Source organism: Ovis aries, chromosome 5 (assembly GCF_016772045.2).
Source record: "Ovis aries strain OAR_USU_Benz2616 breed Rambouillet chromosome 5, ARS-UI_Ramb_v3.0, whole genome shotgun sequence".
NCBI lineage: Eukaryota > Metazoa > Chordata > Mammalia > Artiodactyla > Bovidae > Ovis > Ovis aries.
In genome coordinates this window covers 9380504-9408191 of record NC_056058.1, presented here as the reverse complement: position 1 = coordinate 9408191, position 27688 = coordinate 9380504, and the positions used below count along the sequence as shown (strand labels likewise).

General features: G+C 46.3%; 1 protein-coding gene across 6 annotated transcripts in view; it reads left to right on the top strand.

The window, feature by feature from the left end:
* The window catches only part of ZNF333 (zinc finger protein 333), a 29089-nt gene extending 5685 nt beyond the window's left edge, over positions 1-23404 (top strand). Inside the window, exons 2-12 of one of the 6 annotated variants that reach the window (XM_042249785.2) lie at positions 169-212; positions 1249-1372; positions 2383-2443; positions 7819-7901; positions 9057-9164; positions 10652-10739; positions 15481-15569; positions 16314-16440; positions 16838-16933; positions 17616-17692; positions 18789-23404. In XM_042249785.2, the coding sequence (XP_042105719.1) occupies positions 1310-1372; positions 2383-2443; positions 7819-7901; positions 9057-9164; positions 10652-10739; positions 15481-15569; positions 16314-16440; positions 16838-16933; positions 17616-17692; positions 18789-19886 (1890 nt within the window). In that variant the 5' untranslated portion in view covers positions 169-212; positions 1249-1309 and the 3' untranslated portion in view covers positions 19887-23404. Of the gene's footprint in view, positions 1-168; positions 213-1248; positions 1373-2341; positions 2444-7818; positions 7902-9056; positions 9165-10651; positions 10740-15480; positions 15570-16313; positions 16441-16837; positions 16934-17615; positions 17693-18788 lie in introns of all 6 variants that reach the window. The other 5 variants (XM_012177781.5, XM_012177780.5, XM_042249787.2 and 2 more) reach the window with 5 other exon arrangements.
* The last annotated feature ends 4284 nt before the right edge of the window (positions 23405-27688 follow it).

The window sequence follows — 27688 nt, the reverse complement described above, 5'->3', positions numbered from 1 at the left end:
AGGGGCCCAATATGTTGCGTATTGAAGTAAATTTCTGAGTAATTTGGCTGTTTGGCTTGGCGCCCTGCTCATGGTCCACAGAAAGGGAATTAATCACCCGGGCCAAAGCCCTGCTTGGTGTTCTGCTTCCTCTCGTTTCTCCTCTTACCTCCGTCTTTCTTATTGCAGGAAGGACACACACTGAAACTTTATACCCTGGCGCTGGTATCATGGTGAGGGGGAAGGTTGAGTCTGGATGGTTGTAGGGGTGGGATAATCTTGTACTGGGGGCCCTGTCTGCTCTCTCGGGAAGGGGAGGGAAGTGTGGAGCATCTTTAGGCCCATCCCCGGGACATTTTAGCTTCTTTCAGTGCATGACCTGCAGTTCCAGAGGGAACTGGCTTGGATGGAGGGTTCCCAAAGCAATCCTGGGGTTTGGTACCTAATTCCGGAGTCTAATGGCAGTGAGGGGGCTCAGATTGAGCCGGCAGCCACAGAACTCCTCCACGGCCATCCCTGCCATCGCTTGTGAGACCTACCGAAAACACACATGGCTCTAAAAATTAAGGTTAATTAAAATCCAACAAAATTTAAACCTTAGCTTCTCAGTTACCAAACCACATTTCTCAAGTGCTCAGGAGCCACACGTGCGGTGGCTGCCTTTTTTTGGAAAGTGCAGGCATAGAACATTCCATTCATGACAGAGAGCTTTACCAGTCAGTGCTGTTCTAGAGAATTCCGAGATTAAAAGGCCATCACGTTTCCCAGATGCAATGGAAGTCCAGTTTTAACAGGGATAAAACAATGACTCATCCTAGGGACTTCATGAAAATGAAAAGAGCAAGCTCAAACTTCTGATGCCTTGAATAAGGAGTTCAGGAAAACCTCAGTAAAGCTGAGAAGAACAGGCTCTGTCATCACTGGGTAGTGCAGCAGCAGAGAGCCAACGCTTATACTGTCAGATTTGTCCAAATGTTAAAAGAAAGTAATTATTTTTGGTTGGGTACGCCATATGAGCTCTGTCCCAGCAACTCTTCAGTTTTGCCCTAGTAGCACAGTGACAACCACAGAGATGAACAGATGGGTGTGGCCATGTGCCAATAAAACTTTATTTAGACAAACAGGAGGCAGGCCAGGTTTGCTGAGCCCAGCTTTGCAGAGAACACTGAATATTCTCGCATTGGGTCTGCCTTCCCCAAGGGATAAACCCTCATTCTGTAGAATGGTGGGGGTGGTCCTTGCTGAGCCGCAATACATGCGCTGCCTTAGGAATCAGTCACCTTAGAGGATGTGGCGATGGAGCTGATCCAGGAGTGGACGTTGCTGGACGATGCTGGGAGGAACCTGTGCAGACACGTGCTGCAGGACAACTGCAGGACCCCGGCGGCCAGGGGTAAGGCTTTCGCTACTCTGGTTCTTCCTGTATGCAGAGGCTCTTTTTTTTTTTTTTTTTTTTTAAATTATTTATTTATTTATGGCTGTGCTGGGTCTTTCTTTACTTGGGGCGAGAGGGACCTACTCTGGTTGTGGTGCGTGGGTTTCTCACTGCAGCGACTTCTCTTATTGTGGAGTACAAGCTCTGAGACGCGCAGGCTTCAGTAGTTGCGGCTCCCTGGGTCCAGACCACTGGCTCAGTAGTTGTGGTGCATGGGGTTAGTGGCCCCACAGCATGAGCGGTCTTCCTGGACCCGACACTGAACTCACCACGTCTCCTGCATTGGTAGGCGGGGAAGCCCTGCAAATGCCCTCTAAGTGCCTGCCATATGGCCACAGTGATGCGGTGTGGGTTTCATAAGGTTCGTCATTCATGGGCTTTCACAGGATAACAGCTGCATGCACCGAGTGGACTTCATTCTCTCTATAGTCAGGGCTTCCTGGTGGCTCAGATGGTAAAGAATCTGCCTGCATTGCGGGAGACTCAGGGTCGGTCACTGGGTCAGGAAGATCCTCTGGAGGAGGGAATGGCTACCCACTCCAGTATTCTTGCCTGGAGAATTCCACGGACAGAGGAACTACAGAGGAGCCTAGCGGTCTACAGTTCATAGTGGTTGCAACGAGTTGGACATGACTGAGCGACTAATACTTTCTCCATGGTCAGGACCTGCATGGGTCTCCTTGAGTTTGGCCTTGGAACTTTGAGAACCTCAGTTCGGAAGGGCAGAGAGGAGAGTGTTTGTGGTTTGGGCCCTTGTAAAGGAACCTCATTGAATTCATTAAAAAAAAAATTGAATGTGATTGCTTAGGTCCCCGCCTACTTGCTTGGCTTCAGGAGCTAAGGCCCAGGTGGAGAGTGGGCAGGCTGGGGAAGCATTTATTTTCCTCTGCAAGCCCTTCCTCCCTTGGCCCATATGTCCTTCTCCAGCAGCAGGGACTCCACCATGCAAAGCCAGTCTTGTCTCCCAGGTGGAGTCAAGAGAAGAGCTGAAAGCAGCAGAGCACGGTGTTCTCTATGCCACGGGTGTGGGTAAGTTCCCGGGGGCATAGGGTGTCGTGACCCACCCAGACTAGGGTTGAGGGGTGGGTGCTGCTGGGAAGTGTCAGTTTGAGAGTATTTGTAAGATTCTTTATTCTGAGGGGAAATAAGACTGTTTGGGGTGAGTTCCTCTAACTCTTCCTTTTTTCGCTTTCTAGCTCTCCTCTAATTGTTGGTTTCAGATTCATGTTGATGTATGGCAGAAACCAGTACAACGTTGTAAAGCCGTTATCCTCCAATTAAAAATAAATAAAAGAGCTGAAAAAAAGATCTGTTTCAATTTCTATTTTTTAAGGTTTTTTTTTAAAGTGTATACTGTTTTTAAAATCGGAGGATAATTGCTTTAGTGTTGTGTTGGCTTCTGCTATTCCACAATGCAAATCAGCCACAAGTATACACACATCTGCTCTCTCTTGAAGCTCCCTCCCACCCCCCCGACCCCATGCCACCACTCTAGGTTGTCAGAGCACTGGTTGAGCTCCGTGTGTTACACAGCAACTTCCCACTTGCTATCTGTTTTGCATATGTGATGTATATGTTTCAGTGCTCCTCTCTCAATTCGTCCCACCCTCTCCTTCCCCCGCTGTGTACACAAGTCTGTTGTCTATGTCTGTGTCTCTATTCCTGCCCTGCAAATCAACTTGTCTTTTTTTTTAAATTGAGATATTCACACACTGTAAACTTCACCCTTTTAAAGTGTACAGTTCACAGGTTTTTAGTATATTCACAAAGTTGTGCAACCATCACCACCATCCAGCTCTGGAACACTTCCATCACCTCAAAAAGAAACCCTTTCCTGATTAGCGGTCACTTCCCATCCCTCCTCCCGCAGCCCCCAGCAACCGCTAATCCACCTTCTGTCTCTGGATTTGCCTGTCCTGGACATTTCACACAGATGGACTCATACATCCGTATCTGTCTTCTTTCACTCAGCATCATGTTTTTTGAGGCTCCTTCATGTCATAGCATGAGAGGCTTCATTGCTTTTTAAGGCCGAATGGCAGTCCTCCTTGTGGAAGGACAACGTTCTGTTGATCCATTCATCAGGTGGTGGATGTTTGTTTTCACTTTTGGTGACTGTGAGTAGTGCCACTCTGAACATTTGTGAGCAAGAAGTTTTGTGGATGTGTTTTCGTTTCCCTTGAGTGTGAGAATTCCACTTAGGTGTGGAATTGCTGGGTCATTTTGTTAAACTTTCTGAGGAACTGCCAAATTGCTTTTAAAACATTTTTTTTTCTTTTTAATTTTTTTTTATTGAAGGATAATTGCTTTACAGAATTTTGTTGTTTTCTGTCAAACCTCAACATGAATCAGCCATAGGTATACATATATCCCCTCCCTTTTGAACCTCCCTCCCATCTCCCTCCCCAACCCATCCCTCCAGGTTGATACAGAGCCCCTGTTTGAGTTTCCTGAGACATACAGTAAATTCCTGTTTGCTATCTATTTTACAGGTGGTAATGTAAGTTTCCATGTTACTCTTTCCATGCATCTCACCCTCTCCTCCCCTCTCCCCATCTCCATAAGTCTGTTCTCTATGTCTGTTTCTCCGTTGCTGCCCTGTAAATAAATTCTTCAGTACTGTTTTTCTAGATTCTGTATATGTGCGTTAGAATACGATATTTCTCTTTCTCTTTCTGACCTACTTCACTCTGTATAATAGACTCTAGGTCCATCCACCTCATCAGAACTGACTCAAATGAGTTCCTTTTTATGGCTGAGTAATATTCCATTGTGTATATGTACCACAATTTCTTTATCCATTCATCTGTCAACAGACATCTAGGTTGCTTTATGTTCTAGCTATTGTAAACAGTGCTGCAATGAACAGTGGGATGCATGTGTCTTTTTCGATTTTGGTTTCCTCAGGGTATATGCCTAGGAGCGGGATTACTGTGTCATATGGTGGTTTTATTCTTAGTTTTTAAGGAATCTCCGTATTGTCTTTCATAGTGTCTGTATCAATTTACATTCCCACCAACAGTGCAAGGGTGTTCCCTTTTCTCCACACCCTCTCCAGCATTTATTGTTTGTAGATTTTTTGATGGCCATTCTGCCTGGTGTGAGGTGATATCTCATTGTGGTTTGGTTTGCATTTCTCTAATAATGAGCAGCGTTGAGCATCTTTTCATATGTTTGTTAGCCATCTGTATGTCTTCTTTGGAGAAATGTCTGTTTAGGTCTTTTCCCCACTTTTTGATTGAATTGTTTTTCTGGCATTGAATTGTATGAACTGCTTATATATTTTGGAAATTAACTCTTTGTCAGTTCTTCCATTTGCTATTATTTTCCCCATTCTGAGGGTTGTCTTTTCACCTTGCTTATAGTTTCCTTTGCTGTGCAAAAGCTTTTACGTTTAATCAAGTCCCACTTGTTTACTCTTGTTTTTATTTCCGTTACTCTCGGAGGTGGGTCATAGAAGATCTTGCTTTATGTCAGAGAGTGTTCTGTCTATGTTTTCCTCTAAGAGTTTTATAATTTCTGGTCTTACTTAGGTCTTTAGTCCATTTTGAGTTTAATCTTTGTGTATAGTGTTAGGAAGTGTTCTAATTTCATTCTTTTACATGTAGCTGTCCAGTTTTCCGAGAACCGTTTATCGAAGAGTCTGTCTTTTCCCCATTGTGTATTCTTGCCTCCTTTGTCAAAAATAAGGTACCCATAAGTGCATGGGTTTATTTCTGGGCTTTCTAGCTTGTTCCATTGGTCTATATTTCTGTTTTTGTGCCAATACCATACTGTCTTGATGACTGTAGCTTTGTAGTATAATCTGAAGCCAGGAAGGTTGATTTCTCCAGCTCCATTCTTCTTTCTCAAGACTGCTTTGGCTGCTTGGGGTCTTTTGTGTTTCCATATGAATTGTGAAATTTTTTTGTTCTAGTTCTGTGAAAAAGGCCATTGGTAGTTTGATAGGGATCGCATTGAATCTGTAGATTGCATGTGGTAGTCTAGTCATTTTTATAATATTGATTCTTCCTACCCAGGAACATAGAATATCTCTCCATCTGTTTATGTTGTCTTTGATTTCTTTCATTAGTGTCTTATAATTTTCTTTGTACAGTTCTTTTGTTTCCTTAGGTAAGTTTATTCCTAGATTTTTAATTCTTTTTGTTGCAATGGTGAATGAGATTGATTCCTTAATTTCTCTTCCTGATTTTTCATTGTTAGTATATAGAAATGCAAGTGATTTCTGTATATTGATTTTATATCTTCCAACTTTGCTAAATTCACTGACTAGCTCTAGTAATTTTCTGACACTATCTTTAGGGTTTTCCATGTACATTATCATGTCATCTGCAAACAGTGAGAGCTTTACTTCTTCTTTTCTGATCTGGATTCCTCATTTCTTTTTCTTTTCTGATTGCTGTAGCTAGGACTTCCAGAACTGTGTTGAATAATAGTGATGAAAGTGGACACCCTTTTCTTGTTCCTGATCTTAGGGGGAATGCTTTCAGTTTTTCACCATTGAGAATAATGTTTGCTGTAGGCTTATCATATATGACCTTTACTATGTTGAGGTAAGTTCCTTCTATGCCCATGTTTTGAAGAGTTTTAATCATAAATTGGTGCTGAATTTTGTCAAAGGCTTTTTTGCATCTATTGAGATGATAATATGGTTTTATCTTTCAATTTGTTAATACGGTATATCACATTGATTGATTTGTGTATATTGAAGAATCCTTGCATTCCTGGAATAAACCCAACTTGACCAGGGAAGTCACAAGTTTGTCTTTATGGTGTGTTCCTGAATTCCGTTTGCTAAAATTTTGTTGAGGGTTTTTGCATCTATATTCATCGGTGACATTGGCCTGTAGTTTTCTTTTTTTGTGTGTTGTTTTTGTCTGGTTTTGGTATCAGAGTGATGGTCACCTCATAGAATGAGTTTGGAAATGTTCCTTCCTCTGCAGTTTTTTGAAAGAGTTTTAGAAGGACAAGCATTATCTCTTCTCTAAATGTTTGATAGAATTCTCCTGTGAAACCATCTGGTCATGGGCTTTTGTTTTTTGGGAGATTTTTGATCACAGCTTCAATTCAGTCAAACTGCTTTTGAGATTTGTTGTTCTTGTTCAGTCGCCAAGTCATGTCCAACTCTTTGTGACCCAATGGACTGTAGCACGCCAGGCTTCCCTGTCATTCACGATATCCCTGAGTTTGCCTAAGTCCATGTCTATTGTTTTGGTGATGCCATCCAACCTCTGATCCTTTGTTGCCCTCTTTTGAGATTAAGGACACTAATTTACCTTTTCCCCAGTGGTGGGTGAGGATTCTGATTTCTGCATGTCATACACACACTTTTTGTTTAGTTCTTTTTTTTAAATTTGAGAATATTTATTTACTTATTTATTATGGTGGCAGGTCTTAGTTGCAGCACAAAGGGTCTTTACTTGCAGTGGCATATGGGATCTTAGTTCTCTGACCTGGGATTGAACCCAGGTCCCCTGCATTGGGATTGTGGAGCTTTAACCAATGGACCACCAGGGAAGTCACAAGTTTGTCTTTTAAAAAAAAAATTTTTTTTTCTTCTTCAAACTTTTTATTTTGTATTGGGGTATACCAGGTTCATCTTTATATTGAACATTTCTATATATATTTCTTGTTTGATTACATCTTGTTTCTCTGATAACACACTTTCTGGCAATATCAGTCTAAATCTCCGTGGAGGGGACTTCCTTGGTAGTCCAGTGGTTAAGAATCCATGTTCCAGTGTATGGGACATGGGCTCCATACATGGTCAGGGAACTGAGATCCCACATAGCGAGGGGCAACTCAGCCCCAGTGCTATACCTGGAGAGCCCTTGAGCTGCCTGTGGACCACAACTAGAGAGGTGCACGCACGGCAGCGAATGATCCCGCATGCTGCAGTGAAGATCCCATGGGCCACAGTGAAGACCTAGCACAGCCAAAAATAAATAAATATTAAAAAAGTCTCCATGAATTCTTTTACCAGGAAAAGCCTCTGGTTTCCGCCTCATCCCGTCACTGCCCAGCTCTACACACAGCCCTACTCTTTAGAATCTCCCTTTGCTCGCTGCAGCAGTAAAGAATCCACCTGCCAATGCAGGAGACATAAGAGACTACCCCCAGGATCGGGAAGGTCCCCTGGAGGAGGAAATGGCGACCCCCTCCAGTATTCTTGCCTGAAGAATCCCATGGACAGGGAAGCCTGGCGGGCTACAGTCCATGGGGTCACAAAGAGTTGGACATGACTGAGCACACAGCACAACACAAGCTTGCTCACTGATACCTTCTACCTTTCAGTATTGTCCCAAGTTTAGGGTCAATATTAAAAAAAAAAAGGTGTGTGTCAGTTTCATACCATGACTTCTTTCTGAAATAAGATAGTTTTTTTTTCCCCCCATTCATTTTAGACTGGGAATCTCAATTTACACCCAAAGAGCCTACTCCTCTGCAGGATATTTCAGAGGAAAACTCATCCTATGATTTCCAAATGGTAAGATTCATGGGGGCGATTCTTCATTCCCTGTCATAGGAGAAGGTGAGGAGTAGCTGAGTTGGATGTGCACACCAGGGCCAGGCAGACACTTGAGCCAAGGTGTTTCCTCCAGGACATGAAGTATCTGGAGGAAGCGCCCGTCTTGGGTGATTTAGGGTGGAGGGAATATTGGCTTGATGTGTGAGAACTGCATAAAGGAGGTGGTTCAGAGTGTGGGCTGTGGGTCACGGGAGATGTGGATAACTGACTGTGGCCCTGTGATTGATGGATGCCAGGTAGGCAGATACAGAACCTAGGAAAACACAGAACAGTGTTCATATGCAGAACGAAGTGCTCCCAACTTTTCTGTAAAAACCTTTTTAGGGACGCCCCTGGAAGTCTAGTGGTTAGGACTCTGCAGTTTTACTGCCAGGGTCTCAAGTTTAATCCCTGGTTGGTGAACAAAGATCTCACAAGCTGTGCAGTGCTGCCCGGAACAAAGCAAAAACCTTTCTAGTAAAATATCTTGCAGTGCCTCTGAGAGTTGGTGGTCTACCCTCCAGCCACGGGTCCCCCAGAACCAGAAAAGGGTCAGGTGTGTGCGTCCAAGTCCTTGGTGCAATTGGTCCTCAGAAACCCTCGTTGGCTGGTGCCCACAGTGAAGTAGGGGAGTTGCCAGGTCTGAAACTGCCAGACCCACGTTGCCCAAATTCTTTTCTTAATTAATTAATTTGGCTGGGTCTTAGTTGCGACATGGGCTTCCCTGGTGGCTCAGACAGTAAAGAATCTGCCTGCAATGTGGGACCGACCTAGGTTCAATCCCTGGGTCGGGAAGATCCCCTTGGAGCAGAGAATGGCACCCTACTCCAGTATTCTTGCCTAGAGAATCACAGGTAGAGGAACCTGGCAAGCTACAGTCCATGGGGTCGCAAAGAGTCAGACATGACTGAGCAATTAACACTTTAGCTGTGACAAGTGGGATCTAGTTCCCTGACCAGGGATAGAACCCAGGCCTACTGCATCGGGAGTGCAGAGTCTTAGCCACTGGACCACCAGGGAAGTCCCACGGACCCCAAATTCTGATGGCACTACCCCCAAACTTTGGGTCTCTTATGGTGAGGACGGCCTCCATACCACCTCTTCCTGCTTAGCACCCTCCATTCCTTTTCCCAGGGGCCAGAGCTGGACCTGAAGATAGAGATCAAGTCTGAGATGGAAGAGGAGGTGATGCCTCCGGCCCCAGAGGACTGGTCAGCTCTCCAGCAGTCTTCTGAATATGCAGTAAGTCTGGGAGGTGGTCTGCTAGGAGGGCCCCAGCCCCTGCCAAGAAGGCCCACGGTTCAGGATATGTCTGTAAGTGGGGAGGCAGGAGGGAGGGAGGAATGGAAGACCAACTAGATTGGAAATGGGGAACATGCTGGAGGCCCAGGCTTAGCTCCTGGTGAGAACTACTGACCAGGCCTTGGTGTTTCTGCATTGAGTGTAATTATCCCCAGTGTGGTGTCAGGCCCAGGGCAGTCCTAGGGGAGGGGGTTGCACCCAGGGTCCAGGTCTTGGCTCTCTGGGTCCAGATTTCCTTCTTTAATCCTTCCATCCTTTCCACGGCCAGGAAACCTGCAGGAATGAGCAGGTCCTGTGACCCAAGGGCTGTGTGGAGAGTGTCCAGGCTGGTAACCATGCTCTGGGCTTGGGGCCTTGTGTTTTGGTTCTGAGGTGGAGAGAGTTACAGAGAAGGACACTTTAAGGTGTGCTTGGAGCCCTGCCCTGAGGAGAAGGGGCCTATTCTCCCCTGTCTCCCACCCATCACCGGCCCTGAGGGACCAGCCACATTTGCTTCCCATTCTCCACCAAGTCCTGCCATCTTTTCCTCCGAAATATAAACCTGCCTCTGACTGCTCCTCCTGGCCCTAGTGCCACCACCTTGCCCAGAGCCACTGTTAGTTCTCCTGGACCCAGCCTCCTGCTGGACATGGAGGCCAGAGACATCCTATAGTAAGCAAGTCAGGCGCTTTCCTGGTGGTCCAGTGGTTTAAGAATCCACCTGCAGGGCACACGGGTTCGATCCCTGGTCCAGGAAGATTCCACGTGCCACGGGGCCACTAAGACCGTGCACCACAACTACTGAGCCTGAGCTCTAGAGCCTAACAGCCACAGCTATTGAGCCTGTTTTCTGCAAAAAGAGAAGCCGCTGTAGTGAGGATCCCCTCCCCACAACTAGAGAGTGCTGCACACCAGAACTAGAGAAAGCCCAGGCGCAGCAACGAAGACCCAGCACAGCCAAACGTAAATAGAAATTAAAAAAAAAAAATACACAAGTTGGTTTAAACACCTTTCCTGAGGGAGTGGCCGTTGGTGTAGGAGGGTTCCCGTCCCTTCTCCCACAGCAGGGATTTTCCCCTTGGGAATAGTTTACTAACACCCTCTCATTTGCAGGGCTCCACCCATGCCTCCTGCCTCACTCCTCAGTCTACCGGCCATCCACTGCTCCTCTGTGCCCCAGGGTATCCCCCGCTCCCAGAGGCTGCTTATATGAGCCCTTCCTTACCCAGGCCCTCTCTCTCTGTCCCGTCTTGGACTTGAAATTTCATGACACTGAGTAGCTTTGTGTTGAGGAGTTGTAAACCTGGACATGGTGAATGAGCCTTGTCCCTCCTCTTAGCATGTTTCCCAAAGCAGGGCCAGTCACACCAGTTCAGTCTGGGTGAGCAGGTGTGAGCGGGTCCCACCCACGCTGTGACTCTCTAATCTGTGCCTGTCACTCTGTCCAGGGGCTGAAGGTGGCTGTGCAGATGCAGAGGGTGGCCACGCCGGAGCCTGCGCTGGGCCTCCCCAGACTGTGGAGGGCTGGGGGTGCTGGTGAGTGAGCGCCTGGTGGGATTACAGCCTGAGGGCCCTGCTCTGTTGTGTTCTGTTGTGTCTGGGAACTTGGATCCACCTTCCTTTCTTCTGACTGCAGTCGTTGTCTTAGGGAGAGAATATATAAAGTCATCTTATTTTTTGTGGGCTCCCCAGGTGGCACTCGTGGTAAAGAACCCGCCTGCCAGTGCAGGAGACAAAAGAGATGTAGGTTTGATCCCTGGATCGGGAAGATCCCCTGGAGGAGGGCATGGCAACCCACTCCAGTATTCTTGCCTAGAGAATCCCATGGACAGAGGAGCCTGGCATGCCACAGGCTGTGACGTCGCAAAAGTTGGACACAACTGAAAATGTAGCACATACAATATTCCATCGTATATATGTACCATGTCTTCTTTATCCATTTCTCTCTCAATGGACATTTAGGTTGGTTCGGTATCCTGGCTGTTGTAAACAGTGCTGCAGTGAACACTGGAGTGCATGTATCTTTTTCAGTTATGATTTTCTCCGTGTATATGTCCAGGAGAGGGACTGCTGAGTCATATGGTAGTTCTATTTTTAGTTTCTTTAGGCACCTCCATACTGTTCTCCATAGTGACTGTACCAATTTGCGTTCCCACCAACCGTGAAGGAGGATCCCCTTTTCCCCACACCTTCTCCAGCATTTCTTGTTTGTAGATTTTTTGATGATGGCCATTCTGACAGGGGCGAGGTGATGCTTCACTGTAGTTTCGATCTGCATGTCTCTAATGACTAGCGATGTTGAGCATCTTTTCAAGTGCTTTTTGGCCATCTGTGCTATAAAGTACTCATGGAGTACTTGGAGTACTCTTGGCTCTTAAAGTACCCTGGAAGCGCTCTAGACTGTCATCTCGTGGTGAGAAGGGCACTGGGAAGCAATTGCAGACAAACCCCTGATACCCTCCCACTGGGGGCTCGCAGTCTGACTGGGGAGTGTGTATGGAGTAGGCGTGTTAGGGGTCCCTAAAGCCATGCCCCAAACTCAGCTTACAGTTGTACTCATGGCTCTGATTTCGTCCAGAAAAGGAATGCAAAGCAAAACCAGCAAAGGGAAAAGGCTTTTGGGGTGATGCCTGGAGGAACCCAGGCACAAGCTTTCGGATTCCTCTCCCAGCGGAGTCACACAGGACATGCTTAATTCCTTCAGCAGCAAGCTGTCACAACACGTGCACGGTGAAATTTACAGGGAGGTTCATTTTAGACTCAGAGCCCAGGGTTTTCCCTGGGGGCTGGTCATGTAGGCACCATCTGCCCAGCACATACCTAAACTCCAGGCTTCTGGAAAGAAAGCAGCCATCCAACATGGACCGCATTGTTTGAACAGATGGTTTAAGCAGAGTGAGCCCCTCTTATCAGTTAGGGTCAAGGGAGCTGTCTCGAAATCCAAGTTCTGGGACTTCCCTGGCAGTCAAGTGGTTAAGACCCCATGCTTCCAATGTAGGGGGCATGGGTTCAATCCCTGGTTGGGGAACTAAGATCCCACATGCTGTGTGGCCAGCTAAGGGCCAGCTTTGCCAGCTGGCCTTGCTAAGGAGAGCAGTCAGGAGGGCTATGTTAACTTTTGTCTGCACAGGAGGGAAGCATGGAACTATGTAAAATGTATTCAGGAGGTCAAGTTGAGATAGTTTGGTGGGTCATGTATACATTCATTTACCAGAAAATTGGGGGCACTTATGGGAGGGGGACTGGGGGCTTCCCTGGTGGCCTCAACATTAAAGAACCCACCTGCCAATGCAGGAGAAGCATGCTGGCATCCCTATGGGACACCAGCAAGTGACGGGGCAGGAACTTGAACAGGAGTGGAGGAGGAGGCTGGGGGGTGGGTGCCGAAGCCCAGCAAAGTGGAAGTGTTTAGTTACTCATTCATGTCTGACTCTTTGTGACCCCGAGGACTGTAGCCTGCCAGGCTCCTCTGTCCATGGGATTTTCCAGGCAAGAATACTAGAGTGGGTTGCCATTCTCTTCTCTAGGGAGATCTTCCTGACCCAGGTCTCCCGCATTGCAGGCATATTCTTTACCAACTGAGCCACCAAGGAAGCCCTCCGAAGCCCGGGGCGGTGGGTTTTAAGATAGAGGGATTGGATGACTGAACATTTCTACTAGATCCTCCCTGTAGATGGAGGTCACAGGGGACCCTAGTGAGGTGCTGGTTGTTGAATGGTAGTGTTTCGGAACTGAATACAAGGTGAGGGAATGAATACAGAGATTGCCCATGATGGGGAACAAAGAGATAAAACAGTAGCCAGAGGGAAAGGTGGAGTATTAGAGCTGTATTGTGAGCCCCCCTCCTACCAGACTATCTATATTGAAGTTCTAACCCTTGGTACCTGTGAACGTGACCTTGTTTGGAAATAGGGTCTTCGCAGATGACGTCAGGTTAAGATGAGGTCATGACAGTGGACCCTAATCCCATATGAATTGTGCCATTTTAAGAAGGGGAAGATGCCTTGTGAAGACAGGGACACGTGGGGGCGAAGGTCATATGAGAACAGAGGCAGCGATTTGAGGGACGCAGTTATAAGCCCAGAATTGACCTTCATCATCAGAAGCCAAAGTTTTTCCAGTAGTCATGTATGGATGTGAGAGTTGGACCATAAAGAAAGTTGAGTGCCAAAGAATTGATGCTTTTGAATTGTGCTGGAGGAGACTCTTGAGAGTCCCTTCAACAGCACGGAGATCAAACCAGTCAACCCTAAAGGAAATCAGTCTTGAATATTCATTGGAAGGACTGATGCTGAAGCTGATGCTCCAATACTTTGGCCACCTGATGTGAAGAGCTGACTCACTGGAAAAGACCCTGATGCTGGGAAAGATTGAGGGCAGGAGGAGAAGGGGATGACAGAGGATGAGATGGTTGGATGGCATCACCGACTCAATGGGCATGAATCTGAGCAAACTCCGGGAGGTAGTGAAGGACAGGGGAACTTGGTGTGCTGCAGTCCATGGGGTTGTAAAGAGTCAGATACGACTTAAGGACTGAATCACAACAACAACCATAAGCCAAGAAAAGGCAAGGAATGACTCAGCTGGAGTTTCAGAGGGAGTGTGGCCCCGCTGATGGCTTGATCCTGGACTTCTGGCTGCCAGAACTCTGAGAGAATACAATTCTGTTGTTTTAAGCCACCCAGTTGTGGTATTATTATTATTTTTTTAATAGCTGCCCTGGGAAACTAATAACATGGGATCAGGATTGGACATGGTTCAGATTTAATGACCGAGGGAAAGGTCCCACTGAGAGAGGAAGTGGGGGTATAGAGAGATGGGATGGCGGGGCAGCACTTCTCTTCTGTAACAGGCCAGAGTGAGGAGCCTGGTGTGGGGGAGGAATGTTATCAATCTGAAGACAGAAAAGGAAGGACACTTCCTTCTCAGGCAGGCTCCCAGGGAAGTGGTGGTTTCTCTGTGCTTGGCTTGTGGTAAGTCCTGGGTGGTACCAACCCTACAGAGTCAGGGCAGAGGAAGGGGCCCTGCAATCAGGGAGGAACAACTGACCCAGGGCTGAGTCAAGAGGGAGAAAGGAGCGCTGTAGAAACCTCAGAGTCTGTTGGTGAATCAAGACTGTGGCTCCAGAGATTTGGAATGGAGGAAATGTGTGTGTGTTTCTTTTCTTTTTTTTAAAGCACTTGTTAATGTTAAAAATAAAAACGTTTTAGTTGTTATTGGGGTATAGACAATTAATGATGTTGTGATAGATTCGGGTGAACAGTGAAGCTGAGTCATATGTATATAGGACTCAGCTGTACGTATACATGTATCCATTCTCCTCCAAACTCCCCTCCCATCCGGGCTGCCACATAACATTGAACAGAGTTCCATGCGGAAGTACTTGATGCCATTTAATGAATTTCCCACCATGTGGCTTCAAGCTGGTGTGGTGCTGTTCAGTTGCTAAGTCGTGTCCAACCCCTCTTGCTCTCATGGACTGTAGCCTGCCAGGCTCCTCTGTCCCTGGGATTTCCCAGGCAAGAATACTGAAGTGGGTTGCCATTACCTTCTCTGCAAGCCCCTCCCACACCCTTAGTCTTCTCAGCTCTTCTGTAGAATTTGGCCTTCATGATGACAGGCTGCTTTGGGAGCTTTTTGTTCCCCAGATCTTTCTGATCACATCACATCAGTGATAGGGACAGCTTCAGTCTTGTTCTCAACAGCACTTATCTGGATCTTCTCACCGACCAAGGTTAACTGTTTATCAAGTTTGACAGTTGGACAGAGGCTCTAGTTCCTCTTTAAGTGGTAATGCCTTGTGCTGACTTTCCCAAAGTCTCCTGCGTGATATTCGTTCAAGTTGATCCTGTGGTGAAACAGGCCAGCAGTGTTAGCTCAGCTTCCTGGGTGTTTCCCATGATGTGGCCGTGGCTCATGTGGCCCCTAAGTTTTCGTGTCTTAGTCTGGATGGCATACTGGCTGCTGAGATGAAAGAGCTGTGTGTGTTTTTGTATATTTCTGTGTGTTTGTGTGTGTGCTTGTGTATGTGTCTCTGCACGTAGTGTATGCATGTGTGTGTACAGGTGTGAGTGAGTGTGCCCATGTGCCCAAGTAGCTGTGGGTGTGTGCAAGCATATGTGCATGCACGTCTCAGTGTACAGTATGTGTGTGTGTGTGTGTGTGTGTGTGTGTGTGTTTGTCCAAGGGAGTGTGTGCACCTGTGGTCACTCACAGTCAAGGTGTGCAGCCTCAGCCCTGCTGCTGAGACCCTCATGGCTCTCCTCTTCTCCTGCAGCTCTGTCCGCTCAGGGCCCTGCCTGGCTCCAGAAGCGGAGCACAGAAGAAGAAGCCATGACTCCTGGGGGACTGACCACCTGTCCACAGGTAAGCAAGAACTCCTTGCTCTTCTTCCTGCTTTGCCTCCTTGTTCCCTCCCCCTGTCTGGGAGCTTCTCAACCCCACAGGGCTGGTGTCCAGGCTTCCAGGCACTGGGCCTGTAGTGGTGGGTGAGCAGTGACCTCACTTGCTGGACCCTGGGGTTAAGGGCAAGGATTTCCAGGCTAGTAGTTGTTTTATTGTGAATCATTTATTTTCTTCTGGCTGCACTGGGTCATTGTAGCTGCGCTCAGGCTTTCTGTAGCTGCAGCGAGCAAGGGCCACTCTTCGTTGCAGTGCACGGGCTTCTCATTGCAGTGGCGTCTCTTCTTGTGGCACATGGGCTCTGGGTGCACGGGCTTCAGTAGTTGTGGCACTTGAGTTCAGTAGTTGTGGCACGTGGGCTTAGTCACCCTGTGGCATGTGGGATCTTCCTGGATCAGGAATCGAACCTGTGTCCCTTGCATTGGCAGGCAGATGCCACCAGGGAAGTCCTGGCTAGTTGTTAATAGCTAAGTCCTGTCATGAAGTTGAGTTCCTTGGCTGCCACACTTCGGGATGCTCTCATTTTTGGAGGGAAGAATAGATGGAGAAAAGTTCCAGTTCTGAGGCCTGAGCTGAGGGACCTTAGAACCATATCTGAATATCCTGTGCATAGGAGTCTTCCTTCCCCAGGCCTGCAAACCCCTCACTGTCCTCTCAAGTCCTGGGGGGGAGCTGGCCTCTGGCTGAGCCCCTGGATGTGCATTTTAGGAGCCAGTCACCTTCGCAGATGTGGCCGTGCTGTTCACACCGGAAGAATGGCTGTTTCTAGACTCTTCCCAGAAAAGCCTCTACAGAGATGTGATGCTGGAGAACTACAGGAACGTGGCCTCTGTGGGTAAGGCCAGCCTTGCTGCTTCATGCACACATGCTTGCAGCCACTGTGGGTTCCCAGAATTCAGAGGTGAAGAGACAGACAGGTCCTGCCCTCGTGGTGCTTATTATAGTCTTGTGGCTTCCTCATGGAAATGAAAGGCCTGTCTGCTCTTCCTGGGCTTCTTAAGTGCCTTCTTGAGCCAGGCCCTGGATTGCAGGGGTTAGAGAGTCCTACTGTTCTTTGGGATCCATTGAGGGAGCTTGTACTTTAGTTCCTTTGTGAAGGAAGCTTACATCAGAATGTAAGCATGCCCTTTTTGCTGTTCCCATCTCCAATGACCCTGAAGACTTCAGAGTATCAGCCCCTGTTGTGTGGCAGGCACAGTCTGCTCACACCCTGCATCTTTTCCCATGAGCAGGTGATCAACTCTGCAAAACCAGGATGTCTTCCCATTTGGAGCAAAGAGAAGAGCTGTGCGTCACCGAGAGAGGGATCTTCCCAGGGGCCCACTTAGGTGAGCACCAGGCAGGCGAGGGGAGCACCAGCTCTGGTCGCTAAGATGAGTGTGTTAGATTTAGAAACACTTTCAGTATCCTTGATGGGGAAGGCTGTTGGGTTGAGCTTCCTCAGTAAATTTCACTTTCGTTCCTCTTTCCCTTGCCTTTTTACCTCTAATACTTTACTCTGGCTTCATAGAGCATAGACTAAATTATCCTACCTCCTTTTTACATTTAGCACTTTCATGTGTATATTTCATCCAGTTCCTCCCCACTCTGTTTTTAACTAATACTTTCTCTCAACATCAGGCTCAGTCTTCATGGAATCTTTTCTTAGAAAATTATCTACTATTTCCACTCCTTATTCCTGTGATTACTTAACTCTTCACATAGCCAAACACCTTAAAATTTTTTTTTGCTCCTTAATATGTTCTTTTTTTTAAAAAAAAATTTATTTTTTGGCTACATCATGTGGCATGTGAGATCTTAGTTCCCCAACCAGAGATCGAACCTTGACCCCCTGCATTGTCTTAACCACTGGACCAGGGAAGTCCTGATATGTTCCTCTTATTCAGTTTCTTCGCATATTTAGGATCAATATTAAAAAAAAATCTGCATGTAGCTAGCTTACTGGTCCTTTTGATCCCAGAGTTTCCTTCCCTGTGCACTTGATATTTCCTCCCCCTTAATTCATTCCAGGTCCTCACCTTCAATACCAAGACTCAATTCCTAATCAAGATATTTTGGCGGCAATTCCATCCATTGGCATGAAAAGGGTAAGACATAAAGGGATTATTCTTGGTCCTCTACAGTAGGAAAAGCCTGGGATTGCTGTAGGCTAGAAACTCAAGAAGCTCAGAGAGATATTCAAGGCAAGTGGCACTCACCTAGGAGAAAGCAGTTTGTTGGGAATCTGTGAATGTCATGAACTGGGGAAAAAAAACTCTAAATGTAGATCAATATGTATCTTCACAGAGTCCCCAAAGCTAGCCGTTTTTAAAACCTTTGTATGTTGTGTTGGGGTAGCTGATTAACAGTGCTGTGTTTCAGGTGAATGTTCAGTTTCACGTGAACAGTGAAGGGACTCGGCCATACAGAGACGTGTCTGCATTCTCGCCCACACTCCCTCCCATCCAGGCTGCCACATAACCCTGAGCAGTTTCCTGTGCTATACAGCAGGTCCTTGTTGTTACCCACCTTAGATATAGCAGTGTGTACATGTCCATCCCAACCCAAACTCCCTAACTGTCCCTTCATGTCCCCCCCACCCCCCTGCCAACCAGCAGCCATTAGTTTGTACTGTTAAGTCTATGAGTCTGTTTCTGTTTTGCTAGTGAGGTCATTTATATCATTTCTTTTTAGATTCCTTGTATAAGGGACGTCATAGGATAGTTCTTCTCTGACTTACTTCACTCCATGTGACAATCTCTAGGTCCATCTGTATTGCTGCAAATGGCATTATTTCATTCGTTTTAATGGCTGAATAGTAGACCATTACTTTATCTTCTTTATCCATCCCTCTATCGATGGACATTTAGGTTGCTTCCATGTCTTGGCTGTTGTAAACAGTGCAAAGTTTACCATTTTTGTAAATCTGACATAGATGTAGAACATTCAAGACTTAATTTAGCCTTTAACAATTAAAAAAAAAATCTTTTTCTAAGAAGTCCCATGAAGGTAATGAAAATGGTAGCTCTTTGTGGCAGAGTATCCTCTTGAAGGAACTCGGGGTAGCAATGGCAGAGATACACTAGGCCGGTAAAAGTTTGACCTATAGGACCGCCTCTCTCCTACACACAGTTTGCTTGTGGGAGAATGAATACCTGTGACTGAAGTAAAGCCTCTGGTCTTCCCATTTTCCTCAATTGACAGGAGCCACCTCAGGTCGGAGAAAACCTCTATAAATATGATGAGCTTGGAAAGCCCTTTGACAGCATCAAACCGCTTTTTCAGTACCCGCAATTTCCTACTGAGGGAAACCCGTTTGAAGGTCGAGAGAGCCGAAAATCCTTCCTCCGGACCACCCGCCTCATCGTGCCTGAGAAGGTCCCGAGCGGGGATAAAACCTACACGTGCGACAAATGTGCAAGATCCTTCAGGTACAGCTCTGAGCTCATCCGTCACGAGAAGACGCACACGGCGGAGAAGTGCTTCGAGTGTCAGGAGTGCCGGCAGGCCTTCAAGTACTTCTCCAACTTGCGGCGCCACCTGAAGACCCACGGCGGCGAGAAGCCCTTCGAGTGCAGCCAGTGCGGGAAGACCTTCACGAGGAACTTCAACCTGATCCTGCACCAGAGGAACCACATGGGCGAGAAGCCCTACTCATGCAAGGACTGTGGGAAGGCTTTCACCCAGCCATCCTCCCTGCGGAGCCACATGAGGACCCACACTGGAGAGAAGCCCTTCGAATGCTGCCACTGTGGGAAGACCTTCCGGGAGCACTCGTCGCTGAAGACGCACGTGCGGACCCACACCAGAGAGAAGCCCTACCAGTGCAACCACTGCGGGAAGCCCTTCCGCACGAGCACCAACCTGAACGTGCACAAGAGGATCCACACGGGTGAGAAGCTGTACGAGTGCGCCACCTGCGGGCAGGTCCTGAGTCGGCTCTCCACCCTCAAGAGTCACATGCGGATCCACACTGGGGAGAAGCCCTACCCGTGCCCGGAGTGCGGGCGCGCCTTCGGGGAGCCCTCCTCCCTCAGGAAACACGCGAGGACCCACACCGGCAAGAAGCCCTACGTCTGCCCGCAGTGCGGGCGAGCCTTCGGCCAGTCCTCGCACCTCATCGTCCACGTGAGAACCCACACCACAGGGAGACCCTACGAATGCACTCAGTGTGACAAAGCCTTCCGACACAGCTCTTCACTCAGCGTGCACAAGAGGATTCACGCCAGGGGAGAAAACGTCAGGACTGGCGACCTGCCTTTACCTGTGTCTCTTCCCATGGAAGGGCCCCTTGCTGATTAACTTCCTGTTTCTACAGACTCAACATCTGGGGACGTAATCATCTCTTACAGTACTCCTTTAGCGACATCCTATATGGTGGCTCAGTGGTGAAGAATCGCCTGCCAGTGTAGGAGAAGAGGGGTGTATCTCTGGGTTAGGAGGATCCCCTGGAGAAGGAAATGGCAACCCACTCCAGTATTCTTGCCTGGGAAATCCCGGGGATCCTGGTGGGCCGCAGTCCCTGGGGTCACAAAGACTCAGACATGACTGAGCACGTGCACACACACATAACACACCACAAGCAGAGTGTGTGATCTTTATGTTGTTGAATGTTAAGTATTTGTGGAGATTTGCTTTTAGGGCTAGGGCTTCCCTGATGGCTCACGCGGTAAAGCGTCTGCCTGCAATACGGGAGACCTGGGTTCAGTCCCTGGGTTGGGAAGATCCCCTGGAGAAGGAAACAGCAACCCACTCCAGTACTCTTGCCTGGAAAATGGCATGTCTTGGTAGTTGCCTGCCAAAACTTCCCCTTCTTACCTGCAAAATCACCTAGGTTTTATTTGTTCAGATTGGGACTATGCAATGTATATATATATATTTGTGGCTTAAAGCAAGAGAATTTTATTCTCATACTTCTGGAGGGCAGAAGTTGAAATCAAGGTGTCTGCAGGGCCACGTTCCCTCTAAAGTCTCTAGGAGAGGAGGCTTCTTTGCCTCTTCCCACTTTTGGTGGCCCCAGGTGTGCCTTGCCTTGTGGCAGCATCGTCCCCATCGCTGCCTCCATCTTCAAATGGCCTTCTCCACTGTGTGTCTGTGTCCTCTCCTGTGTCTTCTAAGTGTCTCTTATAAGGACACATCATTGGATTTAGGGTCTACCCAGATATCCAGGATGGCCTCATCTCAAGATCTTTAATTTAATGACATCTACAAAGACCCTTTTCCGACTGAGTTCACAACCGGAGTTTCTGGGTGGACATGTCTTTTGGTGATGGTGGTGGTGGGGGCTGCATTCAATCCACTACACCATCAGGGAATGTGCATGATTAAAATACTTCCACCTCCCTGTCCTTGCTGGCAGGGGAGGCCACGTTCTCCAGTCCTGGCCAGCAAGAGACGTCATTGAGTGTGAGTCCTGGGGAAGATGTCACAAAGGAATGGTTTCATTTAGCCAGATCCCTCTCCTTCCCTGGTGGCTTGGACAGTGAAAAATCTGCCCACAATGTGGGAGACCCAGCTTCAATCCCTGGGTCAGGAAGATCCCCTGGAGAAGGGAATGGCTACCTACTCCAGTATTCTTGCCTGGAGAATTCCATGAACAGAGGAGTCTGGCGGACTACAGTCCATGGGGTCACAAAGAGTCTTCAGACACGACTGAGCGACTAACACTTTCACTTTCTCTCCTTCTTGCCTTTTGTACAAGCGGGCACCATATCTGGTGCTAGAGGAGGCGTCCTGTGACCACGAGGGCGAAAGCCACAGTCTAGAGTGTGGGGGACTTCCCTAGTGGTCCAGTGGTTAGGACTTTGAGCTTCCAATACAGGGCTGAGGGTTTGATCCCTGGTCAGGGAACTAAGATCCCACAGCTGTATGGTGCTGCCAAATTAAACATATAAAAATAATAGATTAAAAAAGAATAGACTGTGGCCAGAGCTACAACCATCCTGGTTCCCCGGTTGGTATCCTTGTGTGGGTGTACCAGCCCTGAGTTGTTTGTTTCTGGACATCTTGTTTACATGAAAATGATGCACTTCTTACTGGTACATGACATTGTCTTTTTTTGGGGGAGGGAAGTCTGGGGGAGGGCAGGGATGGGTTTATTGTGGCTGAATGCAGTCTCTAACTGATGCACTTAATATATGGTTCATTTTTATAAATGCTTCTTGGATGGTAGAAATCAATGTATTGTATCCTACAAATGTCCACTAGATGGAGCATGCTCTTTGTGTATAAAAGTCTTTTACCCATTTAAAAATACTGGTTTCTGTCTTAGCTCAGGCTGCTATAACAAAAATACTGGGTGGCTTACAAACAGCAGAAATTTATTTCTCACAGTTCCTAGAGGTAGGAAGTCCAAGATCACGGCTGGCAGATTTGATGTCTGCTGAGGCCCCACTTCCTGGTTCATAAATGGCCATCTTCTTGCCATGTCTCACATGGCAGAAGGAGAGCAAGAGAGCTCCCTGGGGTCTCTTTTGTAAGGGCACTGATCCCATTCATGAGGACTCCATCCCTACAACCTAATTACCTCCCAAGGGCCTCATCTAACACCATCCCCTTGGGAGTTAGGCTTCAGCATGTCAACTCCAGGGAGCACCAACATTCAGTCCTTAGCAGTTTCCAGCCTATCATTTACTGAGAAAGTTACATTAAACTCTCCCACCATATGTATGAATTGCTGAATGAGTGTTTTAATTCTGTTAGTTTTAAATTTCATATATTTTGAAGCAATGGGATTAAAAGATTTTTGACATCTTGTAAGCTTTCAGTTAATTATTCCTTTTATTCTTATAGTGGCCATCTTTCTCCCTAGCAATGAGTATTCAGCCATTCATCATCATAATAGCAAATGATTATTTAGTGCTTATTATTGCTAGATAGTATTATAGCTACTACCCTAAACTTTGTATCTTTTAAGTTATTTAGTCCTTACAATGACACTTTGAGGAAGGTACTGTTATTATCCCCAATTCACAGATGAGGAAACTGAGGCCTGATAAGTTGAGTTAACTGAGGTCCTGCAGGTGGTAAGTGACAGTCTGGCTTTCTCTACAGAACTTCACTACAGGGAGCTGTTCTCTATTTTTTCCTGTACTCAGAGTTCTGTTTTTGTGTTTTAAAGCTTTTTTGTTTTTTTTTTTTCCCCACACACTGAAAGGCTTTGTGGGATCTCAGTTCCCTGACAAAGGATTGAACCCACACCCTTGGCAGTGAAAGTGCAGAATCCTAACCACTGGACTGCCAGGGAATTCCCCTAAAGTTCTTTAATTGAGACGTAACTTATATAAAAGTCCGTAAGTCTCAGTGTTCACCTCAGTGAATTTTATGTATATATCTATACCACTCTAGAGAAAGGAATGGCTACCCACTGCAGTATTCTTGCCTGGAGAAGTCCATGGACAGAGAGCCTGGTGGGCTACAGTTCACAGGGTCACAAAGTTGGGCATGATTGAGTGACACTTTCACACCACATCAAAAAGAAAATATTCCATCTTCCCAGAAGGTTCTCTTGGGCCCGACCCAGGTCAATGAGCCCCATCTCCAGAGTTAACCAGTATTCTGACTTCTAGCACCACAGATTTGTTTTTCCTGTTCAGAAAAATAGAACCACACAGTACACCTTCTTGTGTCTGATGTTTTCACTTAATATAGTGCCTATGAACTTTATCTTTGTCACATTATCAGTAGATCTCTTTTAAAATTGCTGTGTAATATTCCATTGTCTGAATACACTACAGTTAAAAAATTTCACTCTGTTCATGGACATCTGGGTTCTTTCCCAATGCTGTTATGAATAAAGCTGCTATGAGTATTCTTGTGTACATCTTATTGTGAACATATCTTCTTATTTCTCTTGGGTGTAAAACCTAGACATGGAATTTCTGGGTCATTGCATAGGCATGTTTTTAGCTTCAGTAGATACTGCTAAACAGTTTTCCAGAGTGGTTGAAACAATTCATACTTCCATCATCAATTGGGAATCCCTGGTGACTCAGTGGGAAGTGGTAAAGGAGCAGACCACCTGCAATGGAGGAGATGCCAGTTCAGTTCCTGGGTTGGGAAGATCCCCTGGTGAAGGGAACGGCAACTCACTCCAGTATTCTTGCCTTGGAAATCTCATAGACAGAGGAGTCTGGTGTGCTACAGTCTGTGGGGTTGAGAAAGTGTCGGACATGACTGACTAAACAACCAACCACCACATCAGTAGATTAAAGTTTCATTTGCTTCATATTCTTGACAGCACATGCTACTGTCAATTTACTTATAGCTGTATTAGTGGGTAAGTGATTTCTTATGTTTTGTCTTGCTTTGTTTTGTGTGTGTGAATAGTGATGTTGTAGATTGCTACATGGTAATTTCATCCATTCTCTTATGTACACCTCTCTTCAGTGTGACTTTGATGCTCCTCTTATCAAGAGGTGGAGTTTATTTCTCTACCCTTTGAAGATGAACTTGACCACATGACTTTCTTTGGTCAGTGAAACATTATCAAACATGAGAGAAGCTAGAAAAACACATTGGGGGACTTCCTTGGTGGTCCAATGGTTAAGAATCCACCTGCCAGTGTAGGGGACACTGGTTTGATCCCTGGTCCAGGAAGATCCCACAGGCCATGGAGCAACTCACTCTGTGAGCTACAACTATTGAATCTGTGTTCTAGAGCCCGGGAGCTGTAGTTAACTGAAAACTGTCCATCCTAGGGCCTGTGCTCTGAAACAAAGGGAACCCACCACAATGGGAAGCCTGTGCACCGTACTAGAGAGGAGCCCCTGCTTACTGCAACGATAGTAAGCAATGAAGACCCAATGCAGCCAAAGTTAATAATTAAAAAAAGAGGAAAAACACATTAGGCTTTGCCATCTTTTAGCTCAAGATTAGATTCTTGGCAGTGTGATGAAGCCTGGGCCAGCCTCCTCCAGTAGACACCACATGGAGAGAGAGGATTCGCTGATGGTCAGCAACAATCCTCAGACAGGTGAGTGAGGCCTTCTTAGACCATCTGACTCCAGACAAGCCATCAGGTGACTTAAGTCTCATGAATGACCCTGGGTATCAGAACTGCCCAGCTGAGTTTATCTCAGATGCTGACGCAAGAATTGTGAGCATATAAGCTGGTTAGGCAGCAATACATAACTGACACAGATGTTTGTATCAGAAATAGGATGTGGCTGAAACAAAAGCTTAAAGTGTGACATTGACTTTAGAACTTTGCAGCAAGAAAGCAGATGAGAAGTGTGAGGAAACTTAATGGCTGGAAATATGGTGAGAAAACTGCCGCTAGAGGTTAGGAAAAGGCTTTGTGATTATGTGGTAGGGAAACCACTGGTGGTAATGTCTATAGTAACTTAGAAGATAGAACATAGTGATGTTGTGGATCTGGCTGAGGAGGGAGACTTTCTCCCCATTTCTGGCCCTCTCCATAATCTTATGAGTGCCCGGTGGTGCAAGAAGAATCTTGAGTGGGTTAGAACTTGCCTTGTGTGTGAGGCTTCCAGATTCTCTATCATACACGTGTCTGACATTTAGCACTTGGTTACAAATTTCAGCAGGCATCTTACCCTCTTGTCTTCATCCTGTGCTATGGGTGAGCCAGTGCTCATATCCATGTCTCTGTCCATATCTCTTCCCCTAGATTTCAGGTTAGTTACACCTTCTGGGTTCAAGAAAGTTATGTTGTTTTTTTTTTTTTTTTTGTGTGTGTGTTTGTTTCTTTTTATATTTTATTTAAACTTTTAATTTTATATGGGGGTATAGCCAATGAACAATGTTGTGACAGTTTCAGGCGAACAGGGAAGGGACTCAGCCATACATATACATGTATCCATTCTCTCTCTAACTCCCCTCTCATCCAGGCTGTCACATAACATTGAGCAGAGTTCCCTGTGCTATACCACTTCCCTGAAGTGGTTATCCACTTCATTTTGTATTTATTCTAATAAAATTTTTATTTAGTTTTGGCCGAGGCAGTTCTTTGTTGCTGCATGTGGGCTTTCTCTAATTGCGATAAGCAGGGGCACAGGCGTCTCATTGTGGTGGCTTCTCTTGTTGCAGAACCCTGGCTTTGGAGCGCAGGCTCAGTAGTTGTGGCTCATGGTCATAGTTGCCCCGTGACGTGTGGACTCTTCCTGGACTAGGGATTGAACCCATGTCCCCTACATTGGCAGGCAGATTCTTAACCCATGGACCACCAGGGAAGTCCTATCCATTTAAAATATAGCAATGTGTACTTGTCCATCCCAAACTCCCTAACAATCCCTTCCCTCTGAGAAATTTATATTTCTGCCAATTCAGGCTTTTCTTGTTGCTGTGGTGGCAGCAAAGTGTTACCAGTTTTCTATATCCACGATGGAAGCCGGAAACGGGGTTCTTTACTTCCTAAAATCATGCTGCTTTGGGGAATTGATTACTGGACTTTATCCTCCTCTTTTCTGTAAGTTCCCTGAGATTAGAGATCACATGGAGCCTGGTTAGTGTCACTTCCTTTAAGTCTAGCACTGCGCTGACAGAAAATAAACATACTCATTAAGTCTACATGAATTCACATAGACAAATGCTCCTAAATGGAGGATGGACGTGCAATGCCATGACTCCTTGGAGGGGGGCAAGTAGAGACTGTGTTTCTCCTACATCAAGTTGCTGCTTGACAATTGTGCCTAGTAACTGGAGAGATGCAAATGATGCTCTCATGACCACCCCGATGTTGGTGGCTTAACAAAGAAGCCTCCCTTTTCTTGGGTATTTGGGTGCCTGTTTGATTTCTGTGTAGGAATAGACTTGCCCAGGGAGTTTCCTAATTTAGGGTGAATACCAACTAGACTCTTGTACCTCATCCCAGAGCATTCTGGTGCTTGTGCTGGCTCCAACTGACTGCCCTCCCCACTGCTTCCCATAGATTCTGGACTTTCAAACATCTTTCCCCTAAGATTCTTTCATGGGTCTCTACTGCTCTCAGAAAGAGGTTCACATTTCCTAGCCTAGCCCTGAAGAATCGTAGTTTCATGATCCCAGTTACTTATCTGGAAAACAATCCACCCCTGAGATGTTCCATCCTGTTATCCCTCAGCCTGCAGTGCCTACTCCCTATTCATCCTCAGGCCTCATTTACAAAGACTGCCATAAAGCTCACATGTGATGACCATTCCTGTGCATTGCCAGGCACCAGGCTCGCTTCTCCATCCCAGCCGTTTTCTTTTTCATTTTCTGTTTTTCTTTGCATCCACTCCAGTTATGTTAGTTAGACAAGAGAACAATTTAGTAGAAAGAGCATAAGCTTTGCCATTAAACAAGCACAGAATCTGATTCTTGGCCCTGCCAGTCACTAGTTTTGTGATATCAGACTTGTCTCCTCATTAAATGACCAGTAGATTGATGCCAGTTTCAGAGTTGAGGGAATCCTTTAGTGAGATATTCACAAAACTTTCTTTTGCAGGTGAGCTGGGGGCAGTTGCATCCTTTGCTCCCTTATTAGTAGGAAACTTGAACCACCACCAAGTAGGCAGGCTGTAATTTTACTGGTAATACCCGGAATAAAAAAGCAGAACTGTGGGTCTTATAATAAACCATGAGGAAGAAAGCATGTATGCTAGATATTTCCTGTCAGTTCATCTACAGAACACACACATATAAATTCTCATGTGATTTATTTGAAGAAGAAATATCTTTATTGCTTAAAATCAAAAGCAGAAAGTTCTCCAAGCCTGAGCTTGAGAGCCGGTGCACCCTAAGAAGTGGCTATTTACTATTTCTCCCAGGAAGGTTGGGCCTCCCGGCTAGCTCAGCTGGTAAAGAATCCGTAGGATTATAATCACATATATGGCCCATTTCATACTACTTGGAAATATTTAAGAACAGGAAAAAATAATCAATGGTGAGAGTGAAACAATTTACCTCAGATTGGGACTTGAAACTGTGTGTTGGGACTCAAAACCAGCCAAAACTCTGTTTGGGACTCTACCCCACGTGGCTGGGATTCAAACTCAGCTAGGATTCAAACTCATGGTCTTCCAGCTGAGATCACAGACCTGGTTTAAGTTCAGGTTCTTTTTTTTTTTTTCCAATTTTTATTTTTATTTTTTAAAAATTATTTTAATTAGAGGCTAATTACA